Source organism: Camellia sinensis, chromosome 6 (assembly GCF_055761805.1).
Source record: "Camellia sinensis isolate YWXY chromosome 6, ASM5576180v1, whole genome shotgun sequence".
Lineage (NCBI taxonomy): Eukaryota > Viridiplantae > Streptophyta > Magnoliopsida > Ericales > Theaceae > Camellia > Camellia sinensis.
The window spans coordinates 90,510,100-90,524,373 of record NC_138966.1 but is presented as its reverse complement, the minus strand read 5'-3'; the positions used below and the strand labels follow the sequence as shown (position 1 = coordinate 90,524,373).

The 14,274-nt window shown below is 30.7% G+C and overlaps 1 protein-coding gene across 1 annotated transcript; it reads right to left on the bottom strand.

Annotated features, from left to right (window-relative positions):
* Positions 1–708: 708 nt before the first annotated feature.
* LOC114274269 (universal stress protein PHOS34-like) lies at positions 709–12,069 on the bottom strand. Its single transcript, XM_082876232.1, has 5 exons — positions 11,967–12,069; positions 10,320–10,490; positions 10,021–10,130; positions 2,948–3,069; positions 709–769 (listed from the first exon to the last, which is right to left on the bottom strand). The coding sequence occupies exons 1-5, from the start codon at positions 12,067–12,069 to the stop codon at positions 709–711; spliced, it is 567 nt and encodes a 188-aa protein (XP_082732358.1).
* Positions 12,070–14,274: the final 2,205 nt, after the last annotated feature.

The following is a 14,274-nucleotide window of genomic DNA, read 5'->3' as shown; positions in this document are numbered from 1 at the left end:
GATAACCTCGGTAATAAAGGGTAGAGCAAGCTTAGCCGAAGTTCTATATGGTCAAATAATATAGGTTCCATTACCTCAGGATGCCGAGGTGATAGAACCTAGGGGGCAGTTGTGGGGATATATTTTTTGAATGACAACACGTGGCCAAGATGGCACTGAAGTGCCAGCCGAGGTGCCACGTGTCTTGGTCATGACGCCGAGATGTTCTCGGCTAGGCCGAGGTTATCTGTGGGGATGCCGAAGTCTGGGATAAACGGATAAGTTATAAGAGTCCTAGAATGGAGAAGGATCTCAGTCTGGATAAAGATAAAGCTCTTAGGGAGTTTATCCCTATCTATTTGAGAGTCCAAGATAAGCATTAAGCCAGAGTCCATTGAAGCTAGGCTTTTATAAGGAACGAGTTAATGCTGGCTATAAAAGTAAGGCACCCTCGTGGGTCTAAGGTACGTTTTATATCCTGGCATTGTGAGTTAAGCACAATTTGTTATCTTTGAGAGATATTGATTACTAACTTGATCGTTGGAGTGCTCCCGGGTGGAAGAACCACCGTCGGAGTCTTTTCTTTCTGTGACAGGTCGTTTGGACGTAATCTATTCTACCGGTGTTCTCCAGTTAAGTGCCTGTTTGGCAATATGGTCAGAAAACAGCACACACAGTTTTCTCTTCTTTTTTTTATACTAGAAAGGTAAGGTATACAATTTATAAGAATCAAATTTGAGATGAATTTTTATAGTTTAAGCAATAGTTGCTTACACTTCTCAGAAACATCCTGTTCAGAGACAAGAAATAACAAATTTACAAACACATCAATCACATGTTTGCCTAGATTATTCGGACACCTCTAAAATCTGCATTTCAAACTAGTGGACTTACATTAGGCCACTCAACTTTTGAAAAAACTACAATATTATAGATATTATTTTGTCTACAACCAACTGGGGCTAGCCTAATTGGCTAAAATCCCTACACCTCACTAGGAGATCAAAGGTTTAAGTGCCCCCAAACCCATGCTGGTATGCTACGACCTTCGATGTATCAAAAAAAATTATATTGTCAAATAAAAAATGAGGTAATTGAAAGAAAATTTGCCCCCGCTAAATACGTTCATGCTCCCAATAGGACTTCCACCCCATTGGTTATCGGGTTATGTCTGGCCTTAACACTTCTTGTGCTCTCCATGATTGGTCTCTATGTTTTTAACGTTGAGAAAAGAGTGAGACCCCACTGGGGTGACTCTCACCACCCCTAGTGAAATCTGATTAGTCCAATTTGGTTTTTTTTTGCCCTCCTCTCCTTGCCCCCACGTGTATGTGGAGGTGGGGGGGTCTGAATCATCTCTATTTAACGTTTTCCCATCTATTCGATCTCTCTCGTTTCCCTCGCATGCTCATCAATTAGGAGATGATCTCCTTTCTTACTCTTATCTCTCTCTAACACGTGCTTCACAGCTTCACATGTACCATTTAAAAATCATAGAAAAGCTTAAGAAGTAATTATAACGCACAAGAACACTCTCTTCCCTAAAGCTTTTTGGTAGAAAGAACGATAAATCTCAACAAATGGGATAAACATTTAATAGCATTTCAAATGAAGCTATAATAGGACCTACGTCTACACAAGGCATTTGTTGTGTAAATCCACATAGAAGGTTACAAAAAATGATGAAATTCATCCAATGACAATTTATTTTTCCTTTTAAAAATATGAAAAATTTGTCAAGGTAATTTCTTAATGAAATTTATATTTTATCAATGTTATTAAACTTTATTTTTAACTCCGATTATCAATCAAGAAAAAATAAATTGCTTATGAGTCTATATAAATTTTTCCCCCACTATACACAAATCTTGAATCTGCCTCTTATTTTAGCTCACCTCTGCTGGTGTGATCAGCTAAAATAATGAAGCACATATATAATTTGAAACTCTTCATATCCAAAAAAAAATCGCATGACATTAGAAAACAATGAGAAAGGAAGGAAACAAGAAAGAAAAAAAAAGGGGGGGGGGGAGGGGGGGGGAGAAAATAGCATAGATCATGTCATGCAATCAGAAATAGAGAGGCAATTCGAGAAATTGAACAAGAAATGGTTATAGATGACAAAAATCTAAGCATCCTATGTGGCATTTGTGAAGCGAAGTACCACATTACCTAAGTACAAAAGTAATGTACAATATATAAGCGAGAAAGCGCCCTTCACCTTAACAACTAGCTTTTGGGGCTGAGTTCTACGCAAAATGTGCAACATGGTGTTCGAGTCGAACTACCCACAGATAGGTAGGGTTGTGTCCCTAGCTGGCACACAATAGGTGCTACCGAGTGAGCGCGATGTGCGTGAGGGTGGGTGTTGAAGGAAGTCTCACATTGCCTAGGTACAAAAGTAATGTGCAATATATAAGCGTGGAGGCAGCCTCACCTCAGTAGCAAGTTTTGGGATTGAGTTCTACCCAAGACCATGTAACAGCATAATTATCTTACCATGTGACGCGCAGTTGCTAGCCTACATTGCCAATGGAGATACCATCTGAAACTATTTTCCCTCATTTTATCTTCAATTGGAACCATCATAGGCCAATCATTCCATTAAATAAATTGTTGTCAATCACTTTAGTGAAAATGCTCTACATCGTATTAGCCAACTTTGTCAACTCCACGTAATCATAACAACCTACGGGTTCAATTTTTTCATCACTATAAAACATAAATTTCTTACTATTTCTTAATCTAATTTATACTAACATGAAATATATAAAAGTTTGGAAGAACTTTATTTCATGAAAACTAAATCCTAATACCATCAATTGTAGTCTTTTGTCCAATTTTCTTCAGTGGGTTCATTCATGTCAAAAAATGTTGTCTAAAATAAAATGGAATAGTCATATCATAGCAAGATGACCACACATGCACCTAAACTAAAATAATTACCCTTTCGAAGTAAGATTTATACCTTTTAAAGGGACCAAAAGCTCGAGAACCCATGACAAGCAGATCAGCATGCAATTCCTCAATAGCTTCACATGCCTTCTCCTTTGGATCTCCAACCACTATTTGGATTTTGACATTTTTTACCTATAAAACAAGTAGAGAAACCAAAATCTCAAATGAGCCCATGACATTGTTTTGTATGATGATGATGTTAAGCAACTGTTTAGCTCCTTTGCAGTGAGGTAGGTGTACTAAGTCCATTGAATTCCATACTCTAATTTTGCCATGTCAGCAATGGCGAAGACAGCCGAATTCACTGGATTCATCTCAATGCAATGGAGCAAGATTGACAATATAACTTAGCAATGGACCACATCAAAGTCATTCATCAAATGTATACAAAGAAACCATACATATATATATATATATATATACCGGTGGTTGTGTACACACAATGTGTGTTTTGAAATCGACAGCCCAAGTAGCTCAGAGATCTTTTAGGCTGTGTTGTTTAGTTTATGGATTTAGGTAGGGATTTGAAAAGGGAAAAGGTGTGTGAAAGTAAAATGTAGTTATACTTCACTCACATTTCATCTATTTTTTCCCTTTCACTTTCCAAAATCCTACCGAAATCCATGAAACAAAGCAACGTTAGACGGGAAGAAAAAAAAAATTGAAGAACTTTTGTATGGCGTAACTGTTCTCTGGGCATTTTCAAAAATAAAGAAATGTGTTACGAAGCTTCACCGAATTGATTGTAGGCTTTTCAAACAGTTTTTTAATTCAATCCTCATAAGTTAAATTGCCCAAAAGTTTAAATTTATACATTTGCATCCACTGCTAATCTATATTATCTACACCTAATTGGTATAGATATATGAATCTCAAGGGGTTGACCTAGTCGGCACAACTTGAGGCCTAAAGGTATGCTCCCTTCATATCTCAGGTTCAATATTCACTTAATCTCAATAAACTCCTTGGTTGTTTGCTCTGACCTTAAATGGGGCCCCCGCAAGTAAATGGTAGGATTGGTTTTCTGGGATTAGTCAAAGTTGAGTGTAAGATGATCCAGACGCCCGATTATCAAAAAAAAAAGATACGTATATTTTACCTTCCGAATATGCCGACAAGAGCAGTAACATAAAAGTAAGAGCAGTTATGAAATAGATTCACTTTTCTTTCATTTAAAATTAAATAAATAAATAATCTCTCAACTGCCTTGATTGTAAATTTCATATCACACACATGATCTTTTCAATTGCACAAATTAGTTTGTTTACCGTTTTAGTATATCTAGTATATGCCGTTGGTGTTTATATAATTTTGACTTAAAACTAAGATCATTGATTTGGCAAAGAAGATCCTTACACTGCAAGAAATTTTAATTTTGACGATTAAAATTTTAATGGCCAACTACATGTGTGCATTTGTGTTTGTCATTATTCTTCTACCACTACATTTTTTTGAATTGCACACAGGACTGCTAGTATGTATATATCTATTCTAATATATATGTTGACACATATTTATATAAAAATGAAGAGGACAAGGCCTATTTGAGCAACACATAATATATATGTGCATACTTCTTTATCATTATTCTTATAATATTATCTAGGGATGGCAATGGATAACCTACCATGTAGGTATCTATGGAGACCCAACCCAAATACATGGGTTTTTCCCTTTTTTTTTTTTTCTTATCCATTGGGTAAGGTAAGTGATATTCTTTAAATATCCACAGGAGATAGGTTGGAGATGGGTACCCACTAATTTCCTCATATGTTTTTTTTTTTTTTTTTAAGATTCACAACCAAAACTAAATATACATTCAATTTTTTTCTTTTATTTATTTATTTTTTTTTCAAGTTCACAACCAACTTTTTTTTTTTTTTTTAAAGATCCACAACCAAAGCTAAATATACATCCAATCTTTTTTACTATTATTTTTTTTATTTTTAAGGTTCACAACCATTTTTTTTTAATTTTTAAGATTCACAACCAAAGCTAAATATATATTCAATTTTTTTTCTTTTGTTTTTTGTTTTATTTTTTTTTTTTAAGGTTCACAACCTTTTTTTTTTAAGATTCACAACCAAAGCTAAATATACATTCAATCTTATTTTATTTTATTTGGTTCAACAATAAAATCAAATACACATTAATTAACATTGTCACATTATTCTTGTCAAATTTTATGCATATCTAGAATTTTTTAAATTTATTTAAAAAAAATTAAGGACACTATCTAGTGTAGGTTTCGGTTTACTTTTCCATGTTATTTTATTTGTTATGTATTGTAATTTTCAGAATGGTTTGCTTGTTCTGAAATTTCAATTACCGAGTATGAATCTATTTGTTTTATGTTATCACACAATTTATACAACACATATATATATATATATATATATATATATATAAGAATGTATTTGAAAATAAGGAAATTGTAAAGAATCGAAACAAGCATGAGTCGCGATTGGTTAGAAAGCATGGGTACAAAGATTTATTTGCTGAAAAAACAAAAAGGGAATACAAAGTCTTACTAAATAATTTTTTTTTAAAATAAAAGAATTTTTCTTAGTTATGAACAGATTTAACTGAAATCAGTTTGTTTACCAATGTTATGCTTCATTTATTTAGATAGAAAATATTTTTTATAAAAAAAAATTAAAAATACATTTTTTTATATTTGGTGGTGGTGGTGATGGAACGAAAGTGAAAGTAGAGATTGTGACATAGTGGTGGGGTGATGGCGGCAGTGATGATGGTAGTGGCTATGGTGATGGTAGTGTGATAGTGAAGGTGAGAATAGTGGTGATGGTGTTGTGAAATTAGTAAAAATTTAATTGAAAAAATATTTTTTGTTTTTTAAAAGTAACAAACAACAAAATTCGTGGGGACTAAAGGAAGAAGATGGAGGATGGATTGGGTGTGGTAAGGCATAGATATCTTAAAATGAGTGGTTCAGATCTGTTAAAAGGTATAATTAGATTTTGGATAAATTAAAATGAATGGTTCAAATTTGCTAAGACAAAGATGGTTTAATATCTAAAATGTCCGTGACTAAGAGATCAACAAACAATTCTTTGTTTATGCCCTGATGTAATTTAATATGGGTCTTATAACACTTTCTTCAAACAGGTTCTTTCACATTTTATTTTTTCAAATAGGCTCTTATAACATTGTAAACAGGTTTTTATAACATGTAGGGGAGAGAGTGAGAGTGAGAGACAGAGAGAGAGATGGTTGTAATTTTTTTTTTAATCTTCCACATTCTTCCACATTTTTTTTTCAATTACTAAAACTTATTTGATTGTCTCAAAATTATATATTTGATTATTATAAAACAAAATTTTTAATTAATTAATTAATGTGTATTTGATTTTGTTGTTGAACCAAATAAAATAAAATAAGATTGAATGTATATTTAGTTTTTGTTGTGAACCTTAAAAAAATAAAAAAATATGTTGTTAACATTAAATATATTAAAAAATAAAGAAAAAAGATTGAAGGTATATTTAGCTAAAACCTTAAAAAAAGAAAAAAAGAAAAGTTGTTAACATTAAATATATTAAAAAAGAAAGAAAAAAATTGAAGGTATATTTAGCTTTTGTTGTTAACCTTAATAAAAAATAAAAAATAAAAAAATAATAATAAAAGGGTTGTTAACATTAAATATATTAAAAAAGAAATAAAAAAGATTGAAGGAATATTTAGCTTTTGTTGTGAACCTTTAAAAAAAAAAAAAAAAAAAGTTGTTAACATTAAATATATTAAAAAAGATTGAAGGTATATTTAGCTTTTGTTGTGAACCTTTAAAAAAAAAAAATTGTTGTTAACATTAAATATAAAAAATAAAAATAAAATAAAAATGGGGATTAAAGTGGGTTGGGAAAAATCCAAACCCATTAAGAAAGGGTATGGCTTCTGTCCAGTTCGGGATCAGACTGGACCGTGCTATTGGGTCCATGGGGGCCCACCATGGTTCCGTTTTGATAATCTGAACCGTTCAATGTGTAGAAATCGTTGAGTACTATATGCCTGTAAAAAATCACATTGATCGGATATCGATAGCTATGTGATCAAAACAGTTTTTTGCAACCGTTAATTTGTTCATCGTCCAATTTTTTTAATACGAAACTGATTTGATCATATAGCTATCGATATCCGATCAACGTGATTTTTTACAGACATATAGTAATCGACGAGTTCTACATATTCACGGTTCAGATTATCAAAACGGGACCCGTGGTGGGCCTCCACGAGCTCAACAGCACAGTCCAGTCTGACCCCGGACTGGACAGAAGCCATACCCTTAAGAAATGGGGAGGCTAGTACCCATGGGGAATGGGGAATGGGAAAAATCTATTATAGGGGAATGGGGATGGGGAATTAATATCCACCCCATTAACCCCATTGACATCCCTACAATTACCTTCTTTTGAATTGCACGTGCATATATCTATACTATATATTAAACAAAATGGGGTTTCTAACCCCCCAGGCCTGTGGGAGCTCCAATATGTCAATCCTAATTTTCTAATTTCTTGTTTTTTTTAAAAAAAAAATTAATCTCAGCATTTATTCACTTCTCTCAACTCACAAAACTTTTTGACTTCTTTCATAATTACTGCAGCACCTTTTCCAAAACAAATAATTTATATATTAAAAAAAAATTAAAACAAATATAAATATCTATATCTATATCTATCTATTTATTTATATTTATCTCTAACCCACAAGTTATGTGGGAGTTCTAATATCTGAACCTTAATTTCCTAATTTTTTTGATTTTTTTTGAAAAAAAAACTTAGCACTTATTAAATTCTTCCAAGTCTTTTTAACTTCTCCAATACACAAACTCTTTTTAACTTTTCACATACCTATTGCAAACAGTGAGTCTCCTTTTTGTTTTCTCCTACTTGACTTCTTACTTCTACACTTTCAACTTCAATGACGATGTATGCAAACAGTAAGTCTTCTTTTTGTTTTCTCCTTCTTGACTTTTCCTTTTATTTACTGTTTTAATATTGTAGTTAGATAGCGCATAAAAATATTTCTTGACTTTTCCTTTTATTTATTGTTTTAATATTGTAATTAGATAGCGCATAAAAATATTTGTAATTTGTGTAGCGAATAAAAAATTATAATTTGATTTTTTAATATGATTGAAGTTAGATAAATATAAACCCTCACAAAAAGAAAAATGTGATTATAATTAGTTGAATGATTCTTTTTTTTTAATGTAATTGTAGTTAGTTTAATTATTTTTTTTCATTTATTTATTTTATTATGGAAAAATGTGATGTGATTGTAGTTTGTTCAATGGCTCTTTTTTTTAATATGATTGTTATAGTTAGTTCAATGGTTTTTTTTTTAATGTTATTTAATTTTTTTATTTACTATTTTAATTTTATTTTTAATATGATTGAAGTTAAATAAATAAAAACACTCAAAAAGAAAAAAAATGTGATTGTAATGTGATGTGATTATAGTTTGTTTAATGGCTCTTGTTTTTAATATGATTGTTATAGTTAGTTCAATGAGTTTTTTTTTAATGTTATTTAATCTTTTTATTTACTATTTTAATTTTATTTTTAATATGATTGAAGTTAGATAAACATAAACACTCACAAAGAAAAAAATGTGATTGTAGTTAGTTGAATTGTTCTTTTTTTTCTTTTATTTTTTTTTATTATGGAAAAAATGTGATGTGATTGTAGTTTGTTCAATGGTTCTTTTTTTAATGTGATTTAATCTTTTATTTAGTGTTTTAATGGTTTTTCTTTACAATTATTTATGAAAAAAATATTATTGTAGTTAGATAGCATAAAAATGTTTGTGATTTGATTTGATTTGATTTTTAAAGTACCGATTATTGATAATAATTAGATTGTATTTTTTAAAAAAAAAATTGTAATTGATTTTTTTAACTCACAGTGCTTTTTGAAGAAAAATTATTGTGTTTTTTTAACTATCAATTCACTTAATTTGTGATTTGATTTTTAACTCACTGTGTTTTTTGAAAAACAAAATGGATTGTACTCATTAAGGTCACATAATATACCAATTATTGATAATGTTTAGATTGTATTTTGACCCCAAAAAAAAATTGTAATTGATCTTTTTAACTCACTATGTTTTTTAAAAAATAAATTATTGTGTTTTTTTAATTATTGATGATGATTAGATAACATTAATTTGTATGATTGAAGTTATCTCATTTTGTTTATAATTTTATTTTTTATTATGATTAAAGTTAGATAAACATAAACATTCACAAAAAGAAAAATGTGATTGTAGTTTGTTCAATGGTTCTAAATAATCTTTTTTATTTACTATTTTAATGGTTGTTTTTTTCAATTATTTTTTTTTATTATGATAAAAATGTCATTGTAGTTAGATAGCATTAAAAAAATAATGATTTGTATGATTGAAGTTATCTCCTTTTGTTTATAATTTGATTTTTTAATATGATCGAAACCAACTCACAAAAAGAAAAATGTGATTATAGTTTGTTCAATGGCTCTAAATAATCTCAATCTGAATTTCCTAATTTTTTATTAAAAAAAAAAATCAACATTTATTGATTTGGTCAAAATTCCCTAATCAGCATTTATTAACTTTTTTTCAATCCACATGTCTTTCCACATGTTTGCATTTATTGATTTGGTCAAAATCTCTTAATCAGCATTTAAAATCCCCTCATACAGATACAATCTGTGTATAGTTACTGCAGTACCATTTTCAACTTCTCTTATACACTATGATTAGTGATAAGATTGTTAAATTATTTTTATAAAAAATCTTAAAAAAACATAATTTATGTATTAAAAAAAATCTAAAACAAATATAAATATCTATAATTATCTCGTGCATAGCACGGGTGATAGGCTAGTATATATATGTAGAAAAATAATTAGGAGCTCTAATGAGAGTGGACCTACTATGACATGATGTTTTGATCTTGATTTTATTTTTTTTATTTGTTTTATTTCCTACCACATCAGTAGAGTATCATTGCTCATATATATATATATATATATATAAGCTGATGAGTTTATAGGTAGAGAGAGAAAGAGAGAAAGAGAAAGCCCTATCGTTCTTATGGGAGCAAATCTGCAAAGCATGTTTCATAATCGCATTTGAAATTTTTCTCTGATGAGCCTCAATTGCAGCAGTGAAAGCAGGCACCTCCAAATCACCTATGTTTTTTATTGGTTTCAATTCAATCAAGAAATGAAATTTGTCAGTAAAATCATCAATAAAAAAAAAACTAGGGAGAAGAGAGGATCTTGATTTGATGATAATAGAAAGATTTGAAAGAGAAACTGAATAGAATAGAATAGAATAGAATAGAATAGAATAGAGTGCATAAAGAGAGTTAAGTTAACTGGGACCGCCAAAGGGGATGGCACCGGGATTGAGGCCGGCGGCAATGGAGGGCGGAGATTGAACTTGGAATGTGACGAGGTGGCCGCCGGAGCTGCAGGAGTCAGGAGAAGAAGAACGGAGCTTCAGATTGTCGAGAGCCCATCGGAGGGCCTTCATGCTCTCTATTGAGCCTTATTAAGATTTTTTTGGACGTTCAAAGTTGATTAAATTTTTAATAGTGGCAATTACATTTTAAATAATGATAGTTCATTATTTATGATTATTCATAAAATAATATTATAATTTGATATTTATTTTGATTTTAAAATATTAACTTTTAAATTGAAAAAAATAAAAAAAAAAATTTATGTGCAATAAAAACAAACTAATCACCATGTTTGTTTTCAATTTTTTAAAAATTCTACTTTCTTATTTTTCGTATTTTTTTTATTTTTAGTGAATATTTTTAATATTTTAAATAATTTTTTAAATTTTTAGACACACCTAACATAAATATATTTAAAAAGTATAATTTTCGTGAAAAAAAATCTTTAAAAATTCACTAACTACCAAAAATACAAAAAAAAAAATGAAAATGAAAATTCAATATATTTTTCATATTTTGTGTATTTATTAATTTTTTAAAATATTTTTTCACAAATATTTTACTCTTTAAATACATCTAAGTTTTTAGATACATCTAAGAGTATCTCCAATGGTTATTGCTATATTGCCATTGTTATTGCTATAATTTGGCAACGAATAGTGCTATTTTGCCAAATTATAGCAATGTTACTCCAATGGTCATTTGCTATTTTGGCAAATGCCAATCAACTTGTCCTTCAAGTTTGTAGGTAATGTTTGGATATAGGTTTTTTGTGATTTTATTTTTGTTTATTTTTTGTCTTTTGTGATTGTTTTTTAATTGTTTGTAAAAAAAATTATATATTTATATTATTCCTAACTAAACAAATATAAAAAATGAAAAAAATTGAAAATTTGAAAAAAATAAAATAAATATAATTCACCCCCACCAAAAAACATATCACTACATATTTAATAAAAAAATTTAACTACATATAAAAAATAAACAATCATCAATTATCCACCAACAATCATCCATCATTCACCCAACATTCATTCACCAACAACTACCCACCAACCATCCATTATTCACCAACAACCACCTATTGTAGAAAATACTCAAAAAAAAAAAAAAAAAAACAAAAAAAATGAAATTTCATTACAAAATAAAAAAAAAATGACATTGCAAATAAAGACTACCGATTACATTAAAAAATAAATGACATTGCAAAAAAATACATTATCCCAAAATTATTCATCAAGAGGCATGGGGAAATAGTAATTTGGGCTGCTGACATTTGAGAACCACTTTGTGAAAATCTCATTTTTTCGTATTGTGTAATACGCTTTCGCTTGAGGGTTCAAATGAGAAATGTCCGTAGTCATTATCTCATGTTTTTGTTTTCTGATCTCAAGTTCTTTCATCTCCTGCAATGCTTGAATCCTTTTTTCTCCTCTTTCATCTTTTTTCTTTTCCTTTTCAACAAGGTGTTGGTTAAATGTCTCCAATTGTATACTCATTTTTTGGACTTCAACTTCAACGACTTGATTTTTCCGAAATAATTCTTTTGCAACTTTCCTACCCATAGGCCTTTTACCCTTTGCAGTGACGCTGCCCTCACCACTAGTTGGATTATTACCAATACTTGGACTGGTGTCATCTTCAAGAGAAATATGGTTATCCATAGGGGAATCGGGGGCTAAATTAGGGGAAAACGGTGTATGTATCCTTGACTTCACCGTGTTCGTAGGAGTTACATCTTACCACCTGATATTATTTTGCAAGATTGGCCAACAATGTTCACAAGCAAAATATTTGTTTTCATCTTGATGGTATAATAGTTTCGCTTGAAGCATCTATATGGCAATAAAATATTAAATTAATTAATTAGTTAATTTTTATATAAGACAAAATAAAAAAAAAACTAACATAATAAATGAAAATGAAATCTTACTATATCAACTTGTGATGTCCCACTTGGATGTAGATTTTCGGCTTGCGCTAGACACCCACAAAATTTGTTACAACATTTCATGATTACACCCCATCGAGATAAAATAGACACTTGTGTTCTTGACTGATCATTCTACAGCGAGCAATAATTTTCAAAAATTCTTCCCCAAAAATGAGCATGCGATTGCAAATTTCCAACAATTGCGTCTTCAGTAATGTGACACTAAGCTCTACAAATTGACACATCTTCTTGAGTAGTAAACGATTTTCCTCTCTTTGTTTTTAATGAACTTTCCATACTGATTGTGTGAAAAATAAAAGAGAAAAATATAATTAAAATAAAAATTGTTGCTGTGAACTCAAATTGGTAAAAGAAGGTATGTGTATTTATACTACTCAAATTGAAAGAAAAATAGCTGTTTAATTATAGCCATTTAAAAATTGTATGCTCATTTTTTTACTTTCATATTCAAATAGAGTCGTTGGACTCATATTACACATTCCAAGACAATCTATCTCTCATTTCAAACGGCTGAGATTTTATCTTCCATTTAGAACGGCTGAGATCTTTATTATCTAGAATCATCTTCATCTCTCCATCTCTCTATAATCATTTTCCTCTCTCTTCTCTATATGCTCTCTGAGTCTCTTATCTCTCTGTATCTCTTCTCTCTTCATATTAATCTGTTCTTCCCTTGCAAGATAGACACTTCTCTCTCTGTTCTCTATCTCTATCTTCGATTGGCTGTCCAACCCTTTTCCTCTCCCTCACTGTCACTCACTCTCTCTCTCTCTCTCTCTCTCTCTCTCTCTCGACACTCCTACAATGGAAGAGACGATCACCTTCACTGTCCCTTTTGGTCTTTGTTCTACCTCTCCCTCACTGTCACTATATCTCTTTTCGATCGGCGATGGTACAAGATCGAAGAGACGATCGGCAACCGTTTATCCCCACCCCTCTCTCCTTCTTGCTCCTCTCTCTCTCTCTTTCTCTCTCTCTCTCTCTCTCTCTCTCTCTCTCTCTCTCTTAGTCTTAGAATGGAAGAGGCGATCACTAGATCTACCTATCTCTCGCTATCACTCTATCTCTCATCTCTCTGTCTTCGATCGGCGACGGTATATGCTCAAAAAGACGGTTGGCGACCGTCTACCAGATCTCTATCTTCAATCTCTCATCTCTCAGTCTTCCATCTACCAGATCTACTTTGAACTACCAAAACCAAGTATTTCTCATTTTCAGTTTTGTTCATTATTTTCAATTTTGTTCTGTGAATCTGTTTAAATTTGAATTTGTTTGAATTTGTTCTGTGAATCTATTTCAATTTTCTAGAAATTGTTGATTTTTTTTTCTATGAATTTGTTTGAATTTGATAAATCATTTGCATTTGTTTGAATGTGCTGATTTCGGGTAAAATAATGAATTTTGAAACGTGGTAAAATAGTGAATTCTGATTTCGGGTAAAATGGTAAAATGTTGCATTATTCAAAAAAAAAATTTGGTGAATTCTGAAACATGAAAATGGTGAAACAGTTGCTGGGGCAGGGAGAGAGGGAATGAAGGAATGAGGGAAACAGTTGGGCTGTGTTTGGTAGAGGTTTCAAAAATTAATTCCACCCTTACATTCTAATGTTATGTTTGATTTGAGTTTTCAAATCATGATTCCAAATCAATTTCAAAGTACATTTTCAAACACATGTTTGGTAAAGCAGACAATTTTTTGAATTTTTGGTCTACCCGGTCGTTTGCCCGGACATCCTCCTGGATGTCCAGCTAGTCGTCCGGTCGGTTGACCGGAATAGTACTTTTTCTTTTTCTTTTTTCCAATTGCCAATCGCCCTTGTTATTTAGGGAAAAAAATTTATATTTGTTTTTTATATTTTTTAAATATAGAAATTATTTTTTTAGACCAAAATGACATTATTTTTTTGAATTGAAT